General features: G+C 38.2%; 1 protein-coding gene across 8 annotated transcripts in view; it reads right to left on the reverse strand.

Annotated features, from left to right (window-relative positions):
- KIF21A (kinesin family member 21A) overlaps nt 1-20,971 on the reverse strand; it is an 88,599-nt gene that overhangs the window by 42,201 nt on the left and 25,427 nt on the right. For all 8 annotated transcript variants that reach the window (XM_062018656.1, XM_062018622.1, XM_062018612.1 and 5 more), the window contains exons 2-8: nt 16,284-16,506; nt 14,860-15,042; nt 11,552-11,701; nt 9,784-9,918; nt 6,643-6,810; nt 4,707-4,822; nt 502-697 (exon numbers count right to left, since the gene is read on the reverse strand). In XM_062018656.1, coding sequence (XP_061874640.1) covers nt 502-697; nt 4,707-4,822; nt 6,643-6,810; nt 9,784-9,918; nt 11,552-11,701; nt 14,860-15,042; nt 16,284-16,506 — 1,171 coding nt within the window. The remainder of the gene's footprint in view (nt 1-501; nt 698-4,706; nt 4,823-6,642; nt 6,811-9,783; nt 9,919-11,551; nt 11,702-14,859; nt 15,043-16,283; nt 16,507-20,971) is intronic.

A 20,971-nucleotide genomic window follows, 5' to 3' on the forward strand; every position in this document is an offset into this window, starting at 1 on the left:
TGACACTGGTTGGTAACCACAGTTATTGCTGAAAACATTATTTGTTTGAAATTTCAGGAAGAAATAGGCATTATGTACTATGAGTATTCACTTGATATAATTTAACATGTACATTTAAAGCACAAGTTATTTTAGCCATCTAGTAAGTTCTTAAATGCAATACTTAGTAACTGCACACATTCATTTATTTGCCAGTCTAAAGTGTGGTCATTTTGCTTTGGGAGTGATTGTTTCTCATTGCTGACAATGACAAGGTCAATTTTTGCCTTTTGGAAAACAAACAGCATCTGTTGACACTGGCAATCACTGATGTCTCTCTTCTCTGGGGATGCAATCTAAGTTTTCTAAAAACATCTGATAACCACTGAAATTTCAAGTTGTTTAAATTAGGGTTGCTATTCAAACTTTTTTAGTGAATAAAGTGGAAGTAGCCAACAAGGAAACAAGCTGTAGAACTATAAGCATTTTGAAGCAGAAGAAATCCTAAGAAGATAAACTTACTGTTTTGTATTCCATGAGTTCCATCTGTAGCCGTGTGATCTCACTGCGCAGAGCATTTATTTGTTGACTAGCCCTGTCCTGATTAACCATCACCTTGTTCTTGATGTTCCGTGCCCGGTTGGCATACTTCAACGTGTTCAAGGTTTCCATGAAGTCTCGATCTGAAGGGCTCACACATGCTATCATGAGTGTTTGACTGGGAATTAGAAACACAGTCAGCATTACACATCAAGAACAGGAAGTCTAGAGAGGAGCTAATAGGTCTTCAGAAACAAGAATAGTGACTTTGTAACACTTGTGGAAGAAATTCCTGATCTAGCTCACAGTAGAACACTGTCAGCCACAAAAGTTCAGTACTGTTATATCTTGTATCATCCTAGCATAACATAGGAGATATTAGATTATTAACTGTTCTACATATAGAATTAGAAAAGCAATTACTTGGCATTCCTAGAAACATTTTCCCAATTATACTCAGCCTGTCTAATTGTATGAAAACTGATATTTAGGAACTTAAAGTCAACCTAAAGTCCTAGACAGTGATTTGGATCACACAGTTGTCTAGACTGTCTACTCCAATTCCCGAAGTGCCCACTTCAGGAATTAATTTACTTAACCTCAAAGTTGCCTAAATGCTCATTTTAGCTGTCTATGTATGCACATAACTGCCTAAGGTCTCTACTGTCTGCTTTAGTTTCTACTGAAATCCAAACTGCCTGAATTCTATATCACAAATTATCTCCTATATTCAAAAGGAACAGAAAATCTAGTACTTAATACATCTGGCTATAACTGTATTTATTCCATGTTTCATGGCACCACTGTTTAAGAGCACTTTCACAAAAAGCAGCAGGACCTGAGCGCTAGGCTCAAGAGGGTTATGAATAACCATTTTGCTTTCAGGTTCCCACAACACCCTCTAGACATCCCACCAAGGGATAAGCAGAGCAAGAAAATACAACCTCCTCCAAATCAAAGACTGAACCAGTGGGACAAAAGAAGACAAAAAAAGTTTTGTCTCAATCAAGCGGCCGCATCATTCCTGAGGTAGACAGAGGAACTGGGGTTGCTTCCCTCACTCCTTAGAACATGCCCATTTTGCATCAGATAAATGCAGTCTAAAGCAGTCAGAACTAGAGTTCCACTGTAGATCATACTCTGAAGATGTCTAAATGACCTAAACTCTCAACAGATAGGTGAGAACACCTACATTTGGTGGAATGAGTACTCTTCCCTCCAGGCTTTAGAGGAGCTTGCTTCTCTGTTGTACGTTAAAGCTTAGGTTGTTGCAACAGGAAGCCTGCACTGTCTCCAGGGCAATGGAGCAATATCTGCATTAGGCAGACTGGATTTCAGTTTTCACTTTCTATAATTCCAGCCTTAGACAAACAAATTAATCCCTGCAAACCTTTGTGAGGCAAACAATTACCTTCACCACACACATTGGGAAACTAAACTGGAAAGGGTAACAATAGCCTGAGGATATAGAGAAAATTCTGTTTCAGCAGTTCTTCCTTGAACCTCCTGCATACCTTTGTGTCAGTTCTCCAAGCTGTTTGAGTTTAGTTTTCAAGATAAGTATAGGTGAGATTAAGAAGAAAATTTTAATTCTAACTTAAGGACCACTTATGATTTCAGATGAGAATGGGATTACTTTTCCAAACCTCAGAGGACTGGTACTGCTAGGTATCTGTCTTGAAAGCTGAACAACTTGAACTCCATTTTACTCTCTGACTTGTATAATGAACTAGTTTTCAAAAAACTGTTACATTCCCTTTATTTTACCACTTCTTGAAACTGCTGCCCCTGTCCCAGAAGTTATGACAGTTTTAATTTTTCATACAATACATTCTAAAAATATTTTCCAAAAACACCAATACTCCACATCCTTTCTTGAATAATTCAAGAAGCATTCATAGTTAAATGTTGCATCAGAACTGTTACAATATTATATTTAAAATCAGGAATAAGGTGAGAATAAGACAGGGATTCAATGTTTTCATCATCATTAACTCAGGGCTCATTACAATCTAACCTGAATCATTACTAGTAAATCTTTAAGTATTTGCAAAAGGGAAACAGTAAAGTGGACTGTAATAGGTAGGATGGAATTGAAAAGTTGGGAGGAGGGGGAGCTGTCCACAAATTTAACATGAGAAACAGACAGAAGGAATGTATCTGAAAATCCTTGAAAATTTGACACCGTCTCCCACAGCATCCTCACAACAAAACTGAGAAGGTGTGGGCTGGATGATCAGGTAGTGAGATGGATTGTCCACTAGTTGAAGGGGAGAAGAGAGAGAGTTGTGATCGATGGGGCAGGGTCTAGTTGGAGGTCTGTATCTGGCGGAGTCACTCAGGGGTCAGTGCTGGAACTGCAGCAATATATTCATTAATGACCTTGATAAGGAAACAGAGGGCACTGTCAGTAAGTTTGCTGATGATACTAAACTGAGGGGAATGGCTGACACACCAGAAGGCTGTGCTGCCATTCAAGGACATCTGGACAGGCTGGAGAGTTGGGCAGAAATAAATCTGTTGGAATTCAACAAGGGCAAGTGTAGAGTCTTGCATCTAGGAAAGAATAACCCTTTGTACCAGTACAGGTTGGGGAATGAACTCTTAGAGTACTGAAGGGGAAAGGGACCTGAGAGTCTTGGTGGACAGAGGGATGACGACGATCCAGCAATGTGTCCTCATGGTCAAGAAGGCCAATGGCATCTTGGGGCATGTTATAACAACTGTGGTTAGTAAATTGAGAGAGATTCTCCTCCCCCTCTACTCTGCCCTCCTGACACTACATTGTGTCCAGTTCTGGGACCCTCAGTTCAAGAAGGACAAGGAGCTGCTGGAGAAAGTTCACTGCAGGGCCACAAAGGTGGTGAAGGGAGTGGAGCATCTCCCTTATGATGAAAGGCTGAGGGAGCTGGGGCTCTTTAGCTTGGAGAAGAGGAGACTGAGGGGTGACCTCATTAATGTTTACAAATACATAAAGGGTGGGTATCAGGAGGATGGATCCAGGCTCTTCTCAATGATGTCAAATGATAGGACAAGAGGCTATGGGTACAAGCTGGAACATAAGAGGTTCCAAAGAAACATAAGGAAACACTTCTTCACTGTGAGGGTGACAGAGAACCAGAACAGGCTGCCCAGATGGGTTGTGGAGTCTCCTTCTCTGGAGACATTAAAAACCCACTTGGATGTGTTCCTGTGTGACCTACTCTAGGTGGTCCTGCTCTGGCAGGGGGTTTGGACTAGATGATCTTTCAAGGTCCTTTCCAGCCCCTGAGATTCTATGATCTCAACATTAGCTATCTGTACATTGCACATTAAACTATGTGATTTCTCCTGAAGAACAGGAGGGGGTGCAGTGGAGCTGTAAGATGGGAAGATATTTTAAACCAGTATTTCAACAACAGTGCAATTATAGAAGCGGCTTGGAAAAATCCTCATTAACTAGTGTTTCTGACATAAAATTTAGTGAAGAAGTGCTATTTGTAGTTATTTCTAGAAAGAGCTTAGAAGAGCTGTGCTCTTGATTTATCCAGATTTTTTCATAACTGAGTTTCTTCCTCCCTTCAATAGTTTTAAAATGTCTAGATTTTAATTGCTTGGTCTGGCTCTTTCCTTTTCCCTCACACTGCAGTGCTGCAAGGTGTTACTAAAGTTATCTCTCTGATAAGTAGAATAATAGTTTAAGAATTCTCTTCCACTTCTCCTTACTCCTTTGTGAAATGCCCAGAAAAAAATCCTGCTCTCCTAAAAATAGCAGTTGTCCATATAGCATTAAATAGAGGAATAAGAGTACTGCATTGTTAAAGTGTACTCAATTATGATGTTAATGTTGCAAATACAAAATTTGTATTATTTTAATAAATTTGCTAATGTTTGCTTAGACAAAGCTTCCCGAGGCCAAAGTCTCTCTTCCTTGTATATGCAGCAGCTACACAGAACAGGTTCCTACAAAAACTTCTGGTGATACACTAGTTTGTTTCTATTAGGCTCTAATCCAACAGCAGATAGGTGGACAGGTGCACCATTCCCTGCATTGCCACTATTTTTATCATTACAGTACTTTATATTTGGAGCCCCCCCTCCAACAAAGGGAGTGGCTGTTCTTATCATTGTTTGTTTTACTTTCTGAAGACGATGTACCCACTCATGCTTATCGTAATGCAATATACAAAGTCTTCTAGTTTTCATACCTGTTTCCCCCAAGAGAGTCTTGAAGTAGCCTCGTAAGCTTGGAATCTCTGTATGGGACATGAGTTGCCTTCTTACTTTTATCTCCCAGTGCACTTATTACATTGCCAAGTGCCAGCTACAAAACACCAAGTTATGTAACACACAAGTTACAATCAGTTCCTGAGTTCTTTTATTTTAAAAACAGCTATAAACTGGGGTCTGCATATTGTGAAAAATATTAATATACTCATGAAAGTTAACACTTAAAATATTTCTAAAGATTCTTACATTTTACACTAGACGGGTATAAACTTTTGCACTATCAACAGTGAATCAGCTGTCTTGCAGTCTGGCATCTAAGTACTCAGCACAATTGTGTGCACTCCTGTTGATATCTCGTGTCAGTCACAAACTGAAGTTAAACTTCCAACCCTTAAGATTCTGTGATACTTCACTTAACAAGCACTTTTGATTATTATTAAAGTCAACTTCTAACACTAGCTCTGATAAAATGAATTTTAAAAAGAACAATCTGCTTTATGCTAGATTTAGAATAAAATATGGGGTATTAATATGAAAAAAGCAATTTACTGCCTCTACAAATATGAAATAAGGAATGTCTGATAAAGATTAAGCACTTACAGTTTGAAATTACATACTCCCTGGCTATCCTAGGTCATTGCCAAAAGGCTCTAATTTACGTTTATAAACAACCTAATATTTGGCATTATAATCGTTTTCAATATGTAACTACATGTGTTTCAATTATATGTCAAATTAAAGAACATTCCTCTAGATGGCACCCTGTACAGCCACTACTGAGTCTTGCAAATGCTCTCACTGCATCCAGCAGTTGAAGAACTGCGTATACCCCACATTTTCTGACTGCTTTCAAGTGTTTAAATCACTTACTACCCATTTTCCAAAGCTGAGAGCTGATATTCACCATTGAAAGTTTTCTAATCATATGAAATATTACTGTCATCACACTGATTTTCACCTTTGTGTATTCTGTATCCTATTTGTTAAAGGATACATTTATGTAATCTAAACCCCTACATATCTGTTGGCTTTGTGCATTTAGTAATGAATAGATTAAACTGAATTATCTTTTTCTTCCATATAATATACCTGGAATAACTACAGAACATAACCACTGTCATGATGGCATGAGAATCACTAAAGAAAGTCCTAGTTACAACATACCTCTCTGGGACTACACACTGGTCCCTAAAAAAAGACCTTTTCACACACAAAACAAGCATGTCTTTTTGTGTTTTAAAAAAAAAAAAAAATCGCACAGAGCCTCCACACAGCCAAATAGCTCAAAACAGAGGCACAAAACAATAATCTCCACTGATAATCACCAACTCAGCATTTACTCAGCTAAAATGAAAAGTAAAATATTTAATACTGTTAATTAACACAACTAAAGAGACAGTGTACAGGCCAAAAAAAAACCTGAAGTGATGCTGTAAATTAAAAATTTTCTTCATACCTAGAAATGTTTTGCCTAGGGTTGGTTTACATTATGTTTTATAATTGTAACAAAGACCAGTATTTATTGAGTGGTCAAGCTTATTCTTTATCAGCATTTTACATGCCCATACTCCTTGCAAACTACTTGTAACATTCTCCAACTGCTTGGGTCTTGCCAGAATAAAAAAATAAAAACAAAAGAGTGAAAGGAACTCTACAATGTCTTTTAGAATAACTAACTGCATTTCACAATAGCTGTAAGTACTATAATTTGGTAGTTAGGGTCTACTACACCTGAGAAAACACATTAGCAAGCCAGAACACAGGAAGAATCAGTATTTACTGTTATGTCTCATGCTACAGTCCTTGCTCTGCACATGATGCATTTCAGCTTTAGGGATGACTAAAAAACAAGTGATACAAAAAGGAAGAGAACATGCTACCACCAGCCCACAAAAACAAGTTGTATAGTCTTACTAGTCCACAGTTGATGGAAATGCCTTCTTTTGCCCTTTCTCCTGTAGCTCCTGTTCGCTTTAACCTTTCAGATCCTGCCAGATCAACAAAATGGAACTTGGCAGTAAGAGTTTCAAATTCATTCATCTCTGAAGATTCAGATATTATCCTGTTATCGGTGGCATTATCCTGAAATAAAGAACAACTCATAAAGATTGACAAGACCTTTTACAATAACATTTGCTTTCTGGAAAGTTCAATCAAAGATTATTTACTACACTGCCTATTTGTCATGTCCATTTCCTTCCTTACACATTCTCTTATAACAACAGCAGCACCTCTCAAAAAAGTTATTTCCATTTTAATCATATGTACTATCTAGCATTCTTGAAGACCCAGCTCTAGACGTATATGAATACCAAATACTTTAAATATGAGCTACAATTGTTTCTTGATGGAGGAACAGAGAGGATACACAGATCAAAACACCTAAGTCTCCACCATGGTGGGCAACAGAATTTGCACCTTTCCTGGAATGCAAGTCTTAAATCAATTGTTGAATAAAATAGATATTAAAAAAACCCAAACAATCCTAATTATATTAACTCCAAAGTTACAAGGTCCCACTTTGTTCATAAATCTGCTAAGTAACTGAAAGATATTTTTATTTTATACCTCTAATGAACATCATCAGTTTTCCCACAGCATGATCCTTCAGCTTCTAGGAATTAGATTTTTAAGCCACTTTGCCTAGCAGTCAGTATTCCACAAACATTTCTGATTTGACCAGAAGACGATAGATGAGGGAACAAAGGAGAAGTAAGAGATTCATTCTTCCCACCATCCCCACCCCATAACAAGTCACAGTCACTACAACTTGTTACACATCTCATCAGTAGAAGGAATCTGCCCAAGAACAGACTGCATTATAGGCAGGTACTGTAGCCTTGGCCTCTTTGCACTTCACATCACACAGCACAGCAGCAAAACTGCCCATTTTCACTACATAATCCCGAGCATTTATTCAGTGAATTAGTGTGGCTATACCATACCCCCTAGAGTCTTATTCTTTTCTAAGTGTAGTTAGACTTCTTGTCAGGAAAGAAACATTGCACCAGAAAAAAAAAACAACTTTAAATTACTTCTGACTTTAGTGGTAAGACATCCACTACAGGGCAATTTCTACCTATTTGTGGTGGCACAATCTACAGGCTTTATTAGGAATTCCCATCACAGTAAGCACAAATTGTTCTGGTTTTTCTTTTTTAAAAAAAAAAAAAATCCATCAGCTATTCAGTGGCAAAGATCTTTACGCCCTTGGTCAGTTACCCCACAACTAGGGTAATGTGTGTCTCTTCAGATCAAACAGTTCTTATAGCAGTTAAACATTCCATGCTTCTTAAGTGATCTCCTTTTGAAGCAGCTTCAGAAAAGAACATGAACTGCGCCTCTTCCACAAGACCAGAAACCACTATTTCTGACATTTTTATTTTTACACTTCTGTGGACTGCACTCTCCCCAGTCCTCAGAGTAAGGCATCTTTTCACTCTTGCTTATTTAGCAAGACAAATGCACACCCAGATACTTCTGAGAAGTATGGACGGTGTGAGCACAGTGTGACTGCACGCTGCAGCCCTGGCTGCCTGCCCGCCCCGGGCACCAGCGGCTGCGCAGCAGGGACACAGCCAGCGCTGTCACCCGAGGAGCTGAAACTGCGTTGCCCTAGTAACAAAGGTCTCCCAAAACTGTTGTCTACAGAAACTTGAGCTGCATCTCTCCTGGCCACCCAATAATAGATCGTATTAATTTATATTCCAGGAGCATTCAAAGGTCAACATCAGGTTTAAGTACTACCCTCCTTAACAACATAAGGAAAGAAGAGGCTGCCATCTTCACAGATTAAGAATCTAGCATCCAGATGGTCAAATTATCTTGCTCCTGTCTCCAAAAAAGGAAGAACAAAAAACAGTCTGACATAAGGCAGAAGGTGGCCCCCTATTCCTCTAACAGAACCCTGTGTTATAAAAACCAGGCAGAATCAGGCAAGGGTATTGCTAGTGCACCAGCCACAGGTGGATTGCTGTGCTGACAGACTGCAAGAAACAAGGCTCCCAGATATTATCTCACTCCCCAGACACATGGACAGTTTTCAACAAAACCTTTGAGCAGTCAGTGTCATCACACAGTGACCAAGGTGCCCTGTCCAGGCTCTGAGTGTGATGCCAGTCCCTCACAAGCAAGAACTGACAGATGCCAACACCACCAGATCCACAGTTTCGGTGTGGAAAGCAGGAAGAAGTGGTTTTAGCAGGTGTATAAAAAGCAGGTCTACATACCAAAAAGGATCAGAAAGCAACCCTCATTTTGCCTGCAAATAATTATTTGTTGTGTTAAAAAAGGCACTATAAATTCAATTCACTCTTCAACATGCTTAAAAACATGATATTGACGTGTAAAATGGTAGCCAGAACTTAGGAGTTCACAGAGATATTTTAAAAAGCTGATACCTTTAGAATAACCAAATCCCCCTGAAGCTACCGTAGTTATCAGTAACATGGATTTATTCAGAACTCTGCTCTTCACAAGATGCACCAACAGGAACTAACAACTAAAAAGTCAGAGGACAACAGGATAGCTCCATGTGCATTCAGAGTTTAAATCCCAAGTTCATCAACTTAACATAACATCCAAATCCCAAATATATTTATTCAAAAATAAATAAATTAAGCCTCAGAATCAAATGCTTTTTTACTTGTCCCTTGCTAGATATCAAACTAGGATTATCCAAGCCTTTTCAATTACCTGACTGCAGACTTCAACCCACTAACTACTAAGGCACCTAAAAAATGCTTTCTCAGTTAAGACATCTCATTTTAACTTTCTTACTTGTGTATGTTGCAACAAAATACTGAAGAAAACACTAGAAAAGGATGGGCAGGTTCATGTAAAGAGGCTGCAGTTTACAGTTGCCTCTGGCTAGAGGATGGTTACATATGCACAGATTAAATCAAATTAGTATAATTCTTAGCAAATTCATCGAGCATGATGATGACTGCAGCATCTTTACTAAGTGCATTTCAAACAGCAGTGGGTGCCAAAACACCATTCACATTCTGAAATATGGTCACCACTGGGAAGTTTACTGACGGTGAAGACACATACAGCGTTAAATGCAGGACAGACTCTGGTCTGACATAAGTGGATAGTGAAGATAGCGTGTGACCGTGAGCTCTGAACGTTCATCTGAGTGCTGGCAGTGGTTCGAGACAAAGCCCCCAGCTTCAAGCACTGCATCATCTGGAAAACAAGAAGTACATTTCATCACTTGTGGATTAAATAAAAAGCATTCCTATAATACTTATTGTTTTGGATATAAAGAAGCTTTTTCTCTTTTTGCTGCTTCTGTTCCTATATGCCAAAAGCAAAGATTCTCAAGCAAACTTAGAGAGGACTTTTTTTGGTGGTATCTGAAAGAAAACATTTAAATGTCTGTACTGCTCTTTTTGCCATCCCCTTCTACTGTCTTCTTTCCATTGACCTGTGGCCAAAATGGATAATTTCTTTACTTTTTGTTCAGATATGTGCAGTACATTATGTACATTTGCATTCAGAATTGCAACGCACAAATACTTATCAATAGCAATTGACAACATATCAACCATTGTTTAAAGCAGAGAGTTGTGATCAATAGGGCAGGATCTAGTTGGAGGTCTGTATCTAGCTGTGTCCCTCAGAGGTCAGAGCTGGGACAAGTACTGTTCAATACATTCATTAATGACCTCCTGGTGGAGTGGCTAACATAACAGAAGGCTGTGCTGCCATTCAAGGAGACCTGGGCAGGCTGGAGTTGGGCAGGGAGAAATCTAATGAAATACAACAAGGGCAAGAGTAGAGTCTTGCATCTGGGAAAGAATAACCCCATGTACCAGTACAGGCTGGGGAATGAACTCTTAAGAGTACTGAAGGGGAAAGAGACCTGGGGGTCTTGGTGGACAGCAGGATGAGCATGAGCCAGCCATGTGTCCTCATGGCCAAGAAGACCAATGGCATCCTGCGGTAGATCAGAAGGGGTGCACACAGTAAGTCAAGGGAGGTTCTCCTCCTCCTCTACTCTGCCCTTGTGAGACCGCATCTGGAATACTGTGTCCAGTTCTGGAACGTTCAGTTCAAAAAGGACAGGGAGCTGCTGGAGAAAGTTCAGTACAGGGCCACAAAGATGGTGAAGGGAGTGGAGCATCTCCCTTATGATGAAAAGTTGACGGAGCTGGGGCTCTTTAGCTTGGAGAAGAGGAGACTTAGGGGTGACCTCATTAATGTTTACAAATACAGAAAGGGCAGGTGTCAGGAGGATGGCTCCAGGCTCTTCTCAATGACGTCCAATGGTAGCACAAGAGGCTATGGGTATAAGCTGGAACACAAGAGGTTCCAAAGAAACATTAAAAAAAATTCTTCACTGTGAGGGTGAGGGAGCACTGGAACAGGCTGCCCAGATGGCTTGTGGAGTCTCCTTCTCTGCAGGCATTCAAAACCCACTTAGATGTGTTCCTGTGTGACCTACTCTAGGTGTTCCTGCTCTGGCAGGGGGATTGGACTGGATGATCTTTTGAGGTTCTGCAGCTCTTGAGATTCTGTAATTTGGAAGACTAAGCTTACACATGTCAACATTTTCTCTCCCAGCACAACTGTACTATTAACAAAAATTTTCTTCTAGCGTTACGTGGAAATGGTACGCACTATTTAGACATTTGTCAGATTTAAGTCTACAGAAACTAAAGAAATATAAACATTTCATCTAAATGTTACACTTAAATTGTCTGAGATGCAGATGTTAGCAAACATAACCTTTATTTTTAACTGTTTATCAAAACAGACAAAAAAATTTTTATAAAGCACTTGGTATGCTATAGAGTAATTTATTTTCAATTATCACCTCTGATTCTCCATTCACACTTCGGGTTGTAACACCCACTGTATAAATTCCTCCTGCTGAATCTTCATGGATTTTAATGTTTGATTTTTTATTCTTTGCATCGATATCACGTGTGGTATCAAACAGATCAAGAATTTCTTCATTGTAAAGCTAAACAGAAAGAGAGACCAAAAAAAGGTATATTACTTTAGGAATTCATCCAAAGACTAAAATCTGTGCATGGCACATACAGAATGTTCTAAAAATCCAAATGCCAAGGCTCTTCAAAAAAGAAGTCTGTGAAGAATGCAAACTTACAATAGGATGGTAGACAGTACAGTTGCATCTGCTCACCTTACTACTATGCCACCCAAAGCAGCAGTAACTTCCTCCACATTGTCAGATCTGAGAGAAAATTCCTTGATGGTGTGAGGGAAGGGCAGGCATGCAGTGCCAGCAGAACAACAGCGGCAGTGGTTTCCATGGCAGACACTTGCTGTCTTCAGGTTTTACCTCGGGCTTGGCTTTTGTTTTGTTCATTCAGTTGGCTGCACCCTCCTAAAAACATCTGAAACTCACTCCACTTGCTCTCCCTGCCATCACACCTTTTCTCATCTCCTCTCTCACATCTTAATTCTACTTCTCTCTCTCATTTAGATAAATTCCTTTCAGGGCAGGAACAGTTTAACATGTAATAGTTTTTGTGCAAGCTGCTTATTAAAGACACCAATCAGCAGGCCAAAATTACTCTAGCATGGTTTCCTGTCTAGGGCTGTTGTACTTTCCTCCATAGAATACCTTATGTTAGTGCCCCAGATTTAGTTACAACTTTCAGGTACAACCCTATGAGCAACAGTGACTATTTATTACATGTTTCAGGCTGTTTAATGTATGCTTCTTGTTTCATTGTGTCTCTCAAATGTACACTAAATATACATGTGTATTTAGTGATCTTTAACTCAGTATCATTAAGCACATCAGACTTCAAGGTCAGTAAATGATATGAGAAGCAGGAAAGACATGAAAAATTCCTATGCAGTTAGCAGTGGTAGAGGTGGTGGATTACCATTTCCTAAATTTTATGAGTTTTAGGAAAGGTGTTTAGATGCAATTGAAGACATCATCACGGTAAACGTTAAAAAACAAAACCAAAAAAAAAAAGACAAAAAAACTCCCAGAAAAGGTAGGGTCCCACTGGGAACCTCATGGTCTTGCTGATATACACTGGAACAGTTCCAGAGCCTTTAATTTGGTTATACCAATTCACTCCAGTAGAGCTTAGGCCAGACTGTTTAAATCCTTGACCAAAGTCCCTAGGTAAAAGTCAAAGAACCACTGCAATAAATCTGTACTCACCCAATATACTTTCTGATACAATGAAAGCAAAAGGCTTTCTCCTCTCAAGTGAAAATCCATCCCTGAGAAGAAAAGGCTCAGTACCTGTGAATATGATCCTTTAATTCTTTACGTTATATGTAATTATTAGGTATAAATATTCTAAGTAGGAGCTCTCTTACTAATGTTTCACCTTGCTAAGTGCAAACAAACTGATGCCATAATTTAGAGAGCATCCTGGTGATGCACCCAAATTACATGAGACTGCAATGGCCTGTCTTTTGGAAAAGTTAGCAGGAAAACAAGGAGTTAAGACAGACTACAGTAAACTAAAGAAAAGCAAGAAAGTATCGAACAGAAGTCACTGTTTCCAATAGTTATCCAGTTGTCAGACTTCAAAGTTATTCCAAAATAAAGCTTTGCTTCAACATGTTCAATGGCAAACATTGTTTGTGTAATCCAGTTTTAATGGTAGATAAGATGGGGAAGAGGATACTGACTGAGACAAGAGAGGTATATAATATGTAACTAATCAGAAAAGGCTTTCTAGGAAAGCAATTTAACCTCGGTAAAATAAAAATCCAGACATTTTAAGGCAGAAGCTACTCTCTACATATACACATCATTTAACCTTTCTCTAAATTAGATAAACAAGACAGATTTTAGTATGTGTGTTTCACCTGAAATTTGTCATCACAGCTGCAATTCCGTCTGCCATTATCACTGTAACATTCAATTACTGCTCTGTATTTTCTGACTGTTGCAGTTATATCAAAAAAAAACCCACAAGAAATCAAGAAACTACACTGGTTTCTACTCCTTCACACTACTATTATTGCAGAAATGAAGCTGCAGCTCCCCAGCGTTAAGAGAGAAAAGAAGCATACAGCATTCTCACAGCCCATACCCAAGCATAGACTCTCTCTCTAGCAAACATTAGCCAGAGAGACAAAAAGCTCTGCTTAAAGTTAGCAGTGACAAACCTATACTAGTGCAAAACTAATGCCAGCTTGTTAATCTTTAAAATAATTATAGCAACATATGACTAAAGCATCTAGTTTAATTTAGCAGTAATAAAAGCAACAGCTTTTCTCTTCAGTAAAAATGGAGGGGTTTCTCCACAAAATAAAGTTGGAAATACAGAAGCAAGTAATGCATATTTACAGCTGCTCTTACTTAAATTAATTCTTCCTCTCCATGTGCTTAAAGTATCAGATTTTGCAGCTCAGTAGTGAATGTAAATATGTAAGGCCCAAACCAATCAATTTAAAAAAACAGTTCCATGAGCAGGAGAAATCAGAAATGCTGCAAGACTTAAATCAACAGCTGCTGCAGGTTGTACAGATATTATGGCCTCTCTTACTAGTAGCTGTATCTACAAGACAAAGTGAATGGTTTTTCCACAGCACTGACCCAGGTTTTCTCTGTGACTGAAAGAGGAAACAGTGACAGAGAAGCCCAATTTTAAACCTCTGTGGATTGCAGAAAGAAGTACTTTTATGCTAGATTTCTCCTTTGGTGAAAGGAATATAACAAATGTCCTGAACAAATTTTGAAAGCTAACCAAACCTATGGCTGAGTGACAAAAGCAGACAAAGTACAGTCACTATTCAGAAGCACAAAGTACAAATGATTTTTTTTTTTTGGGTTGGTTTGTTTCTTGTTTTAAAGTTTTGTAAATAATGACAGTCCAGAGCAACAGGCAACCAAAACAAACGTGTGCTGCAGAAAAACACTAATATAACTATTTCTACCCTTTAAAATAACGCTGTAAAGGAAACTACCAAAATAATTGGAATAAGATAAAAAGGCTTTTTTTTTTCCATAAATTGAAGAGCTGGAGCTAACTCCAATATTTGAAAAGGGAATGTTATGAAGATTAATTAAAAACACCTTGGGGGAAAAAAATGTAAAGGTAGTAGCCAGAAAAGAACGTTTTATTTTTTTCCAAATAAATACATGAAGTTACACAGACAAATACAGATCACATTTACCTCTAAGAACTGTGCATTCACTTTAAAATCTGGAGGTGGAAGTCCTTGTTTAATAGCAGCTTGCTTTTTTTCTTCAATACAGCTGAAGAGATGCTTAACAGCACGCGATATAATGCCTTGTTCCTCTTCCGTTATGTTGACATCAAATCCTGTGCCCATGGTGTACGTTTTGCCAGCACCTGTCTAAATTGAAAAAGAAGTAGTCACTAGAACACATTAAGAGTACCCAATCACTACAGAGAGATGTAGTTTGTGAACATTAGTGCTGGATAGTGACTGCTAAGGCAGTCTTTATAATATTAACATGCACAAGCAACAGGTCATTCTGAAAAACAGATAAAGAGAAGTTAAACAAACTCTATTGTTTATCCATAGATCACATCAAAAGCAACAGGGACCAGTTCAATCTTTCATAACCTTTTCCCTACAAACTTCCTCTAAGCTGCTTACAACAGCCTTGAGCTATCATCTCTGAGGTCAAAAGAATAGTTAATGTTTTCAGCCGAGACTGTTAATTAAAGCATGTATTTTGGAGGTAGAAACAGCATTTGCAATTCTACTCTGAAGCAGATCAAGTGACTCCCTTAATTATGATGTCTGAATATCTCAAGTAGAATATTACCATTGTTCTCAATTTATAAACAGCACTGAAGAATGCAAGCTGTACCTTCACTTGGAAAATAGCTTAATTAAATGTGAAGTCCTACAGAAGACAAAGTAGGGTTGTGTTGTCACTTCATTAGTGGGTCAAGTCTAAAACAAAGATAGTATCACAGAGCTGAACATAATTACTAAACTGGATCTGCAAACTGCTTTGTTTCACCAGGACTAGACTTTACCTAACTTCAGATGACATTTAACAGTGGTAAAAAACAGTATCCAGACAAATTTTTTATGCAATCGGTTCCTAAAGGACTATTCAGAAGACAGTAATGGATTCTCTACGTTGTGCTCAATGAAAGTTCACCTTTGAGAACTAAAATGTGTGCCCAGTGTACTGAGAGGATGTGACCTCTATGAAAGAGTTCTCCAACTTTGGAATCAAACTCTACATTTTGCCTACAAACAACATGGATAACTGCTCAGAAAAGAATCTAAGTGCAATCTTTATATAATCAAATGATTAAGTCATTGATTTGTATGGCTGCGTTAAGGTGAACTTGGGAATAAGATTCAGATTAGAATTCATTCTATTTTCAGCAGTGCTATTAATTCAGACTTACTGTCTGAATACACTTGCTGTGTCGCCATTCTGCACAGAATCTATACAATGCCTAAACAGTCTCCTACAGGATACCTTGTTTAAAATAAAACCAAGACACTAAAAAACAGGTTTTATGCATTCTGAAATTTAAGAGAAAGAACAGTTACAAGAGGCTATTTCTGCCAAAGCAATTACTTTAAGATAAAATTGTAAAGCTTACTTGGCCATAAGCAAAGACAGTGGCATTATAGCCTTCAAAGCAGCCTTCAATCAGTTTTTCTATACATTGTATATAGATCTCTTCTTGCTGTGAGTCAATGTTAAAGACATAATCAAAAGTGAAGGCCTTATCTTTTCCCAAGAATACTTGAGGTTCACCAGGTGTGACAGATGTACAAATATGGCATCCTTCAATCTTCTCTTTAGCTAGCTGTGGTCTAATTCTGTTTTGGAAGAGACAAAAAGAACTATTAGAAATTCTTGTCACCAGAGAGGAAAGTGCATAAAAAAAAAGCAATGTAAATAAGAGATTTGAAAAGAATTCCTGACTGAAAAAATGAGAATTTTTCATCATGTCAGGAAGTGTGTTCCAGCTTCATCCCATAACTCCTTGGCCTGTTCCTAGCTACAAAGAAGGCCACAGATTTCCTTCCCTTTGACAGGAAAGGAGCTTTGCCACAGCCAGAACACCTATGAAATGTTTGGTTTCAGTGAAGCAACATACCATACCTTCAGAGAAAAGGACCAATACTTAAAAAATTCTACAGGTAAGATTGTCTTACTCCTCATTATTTCCTCAGTAAGACTAATTTCAGCTTCTGTTTCAGTTTGTTCAGTTTCTGACAAACTACTTCATAGAATCCAGTCCTCTTGGACTTCCTATATCCTGTCATTTGATTCTTTTCTCTGCATTCTCAATATTCTTGCAGTCTTCTCAAAATCGTTTCATGTACTGGGTCCACAACTAAAGAAAATTATGGAAGTTTGTGATTCAATTGGTTTAATGGTTAACTATCAGGAAGAAAAACTCTGGCCAATATATTATCCTGTTATTAGCTAATACATATCATCCTGTTACTAATTATTAATCTGTTTAGAAAATTACCTTTTTGAAAAGTTTTCCCAAATTCTCAAAGCATCAGTTTTTATTAAAAAAACAAAACACCACACAAAAAATGTGCAGCTTAAAAGACAGGGGACAAATGAGGCTATTTGGGTGGTGGTAAACCACCAGCAGTGCTGCTACATACAAACTCACGGAATATTTTATATAGATTCTCCGTTTCTATCAAACTTCACGTATCTGTATTGATCTCAGTGTGGCTACTTTTGGTTACACAATGTCAAGCTGAAGATCTGTACACACAGAGCATACTTTAAAGGCATATACTCATGCTTTAAGGGCCATGTCTACATTAGCGTGTGGTTTGGAGTGGCTGGGCTGTCTTGAAGCAAATTCCCCAGACTTCTTCATTTTGGATCACAGAGCAGTTTCAGTGTGTACAAATTAAATCCCTTTAGGGGAAACTACACCAAAATGTTCTAAACATGTGAAACCTATTCCAAAATCTAATGAAAACACAAAGGCCCAAAGTTGCTTACTGATCTCCTATGACCATGACAATGCTGGCTGAGAGGGAGCTAGTCTCCAACAACTCTGAGCAGACTGCTGCAGACTAATTTGAGTTATATCAGTACACATATACTCTAAGTTAGAAATATCCTGTGTTCATAAAAACCCAAAACACACAATTAAAAAAAAACACACAGAGCATGATGTATCTTGTTTTTATTGCAGCATATCAATTTTTCACCCAGGGATATGCACTGCTGTTGGAAGTATTTTTGAGAATCTTTATTACAAAGGTTTCAATCTATCCCACTGTGTGACACTAGAGAATAACCATCGTTAATTTGCAAGGCTTTCTGTCCATTAATTCCTTCACAGAAAGTTCATTACTGATGAGGCGGTACCTCCCTTTTCAATGTGGAGCAAAAATTAAGCAAACCTTTGAAAAATATCATTAAAAGAAAGATTATATGATGTGCAAAATAGGCATAAATATCCTACAAACCGTATTTGCATTTAAGGACATAGTGTGTAATATAGGTCAGACTTTCTGTCTAATAACATAGCATTATCATAAGGGTATTTTTCCTTTAAATGAAGTAAGAATGCTAAAAATAATTCAGGATTTACATAGCTCCTACACTAACAACCAACTTCAACCACTAGAATCTATGTCTACTAAACACAAATCTGAGCAATATGTACAGAAGCTCATAATAAAGTTACTTTATTCTAAATTAATGAGCATTTTCTAATACAATAGCATTTCTTTCTAGGTAGCGAGAAAGTCTTCAAAGAAATTAATCATACGGCTTTCATAAGAGCATTCTATACAAGTGGAAAGTTTGCTAAATAAAGCATTTCAGCACACTGGCTATAAAAATATTTAGAAAATGCGAACTCAGTAGGTTATTCTACTGCCTTATTTTAATGCCACAAAGTCAGTTAGAGGGCAAGCTTCTTTTTCAGACTAAGCACTCTTATTCTTTCACTAATCCAGTGCAGACAGTACAAAGGCAATCCATTGTTCTTACAGGAATGAACACTGAAGGCTTCTAAAACTCCAGAGGTACTTCTCACATTGTTTTCTAGTACACGAAAGCCTGGAAAGATCTTCACTAAAAAATGAAAACACATTTTCAAAAAACAAGTAACCTTTGTGATTCCCAAAAATCCAACTTCCCTCCAGTTCTGAAAGGCTTTTAGCACCAATTTACAGAATAAAGGTTGACAACTTAGAATGAAAAGAAATTAAGTAAAACTGTTTATATCTTCTTTGAAAAAAAAAAAAAAGTCGAAATTAATTTTCTACACTGAGGAACTGATGCAATTGTGACAGGTGTCAAATAAATTTCTCCTTTCTATTATGAAGTAAAGACTCAGAGTGATCAAAAAGAGGAACACCATGCCTAAAATATCAATGATTTGCATGACAATTATTATAGTGATGACAGAACTGTAAAGTGAGCAGTTTTGTGTTGGTCTGTAGAGACTTCCCATGAGAATCCTCCCAGCTACCTCCCTGCTGGAGGTGCCCAGGAGCACCTCCAAGAGCTCTGCTGCTATAAAATCCAGAACTATAGCAGCCTGCAGGTATCTTGTGTGTGACCATAATGATGTCATAGCAAGATACTTTTCCAGAGCTGGCAGAAATCTCTGTTGCTACTAGCAACTTATTACTGTCTCAGTCATTTCCCTGAGTGGTAACAAAACATCCAGAGAAGCAGCAGCAATTATAGTGCCTTTCCTCCCTAACTTACCTTTAAATATGAAGGCAGTACCAAGAGGAAAACTAGCATAGATGCAGCTCAAAAGAAAAACAAAGCAAGATTCACATCAGGAAAGCTTCACACCAAAGATGGACTCCCTTTTCATTTTGTAATTGCTCTTATGCAATGTCCCAACCACCACAGTTGGGAAACAGTAACCAGAGAGAGATCATGGCTATATTGGGTATGAAAGACATCTTCCCCAAAAAGTACTGCAGGCAAGAGATCTTCATCACCCAACACGACGTCTACTCAAGAGATACGTCATGTTCTGAAATCTATATGTCTCTCTTGATAAGTTTAGCACCAAGCCAATGTGATGTCTTTAATAAGTTACAAATGCCTCACCTTCAACCTGATTTCTGGCCACTTCTAAATAGTGAGTGGATTACCTGAACCTCAGGGCTCTCAAAGCCTTACTGTTGACACCGAATGCGTGGTCCAGCAAGTCAGTCTTAATGCACATCAGATTCTGCTGCAGCACTGGCTATAGGAATATTTCCTCCTCCTCCAGCCCACATATCAATTGGGAAAAGTGATTTTTCTTTCTGCTTACAGTCAAATCTTTTTGTCAGCAAAACAAATAGTGTCTATGCTTTAAAATGTGAGAATTCTTTTTGGCCATCTCTCCTTTCCCTGTTCCCAGCCTGACAGTCTGTCACTGCAATTCTTCTCCACAACCAATTTGACTTCACTCATTTTGTCTTTTCCATGGCCCCATCTCACCTGTTTTTCAGGCTACTCTTTTAATTGCATACAATCAGGTGTTTTCTACCTATTTCCAATGACATCTCTTTAGATGTGGCAACTTCCCAAACAACATGTTCCCTTGCATCTTTCCCTTTCCTCCTTTCCAAAGCAAGAATACACCCAACGTTTACATGTACTTTGAAGAGCCTCCGGGCCACACACATGAAAGTTAATCCCCTAAATCCATTCTGCCTCAGCATACTGGGACAAGCTGTCTAATTAGGGAGGGCTAAAATAGCCTTTGATGGCACAGTAATGCACTGTATTGTACTGGAACTAATCTCCCAATATAATAGGTGCACAATGTCTCTGCTAAAAATATTGTCGGCTGGAACAGAAGCAACACAGTTCAGGGACTACAACAATCACAGGGGTCAACACCCTGTGTTATGCAAGACAGTAGACTTCCCAAAAGTGGTTCCTGTTTAAACTAGATAATATCATAATATCTAACTGACAAAGACTCTGTTTAGTTTATTTCTAATGATGAAAAATTGTACCAGTGGTTTAAATATTTTTATACATATATATATAAGGATATAGATAGGGCTACATATGTACACACACACATCCCCTTTCAGCTACTGAACAATTTTGTCTCTGTACCTGTTCATTTAAGAACCTTCTCATTATCTAATTTTTCCTCAGAAATTTCCACACATTCACAATCAAGGTAACCCTCATTTCATATCTTAAAACTTTTCATATCTTAAAGTATGAATGGTGAAGTTTTTCTTTTGCATTTCCATGTTAAGTATTGCAAATATTACTCTACAGGAATTATCACAATATCTACCATACAGCTTCCCGGCACCTGTA

This window comes from Colius striatus, chromosome 1, assembly GCF_028858725.1.
Source record: "Colius striatus isolate bColStr4 chromosome 1, bColStr4.1.hap1, whole genome shotgun sequence".
NCBI classification, from domain to species: Eukaryota; Metazoa; Chordata; class Aves; order Coliiformes; family Coliidae; genus Colius; species Colius striatus.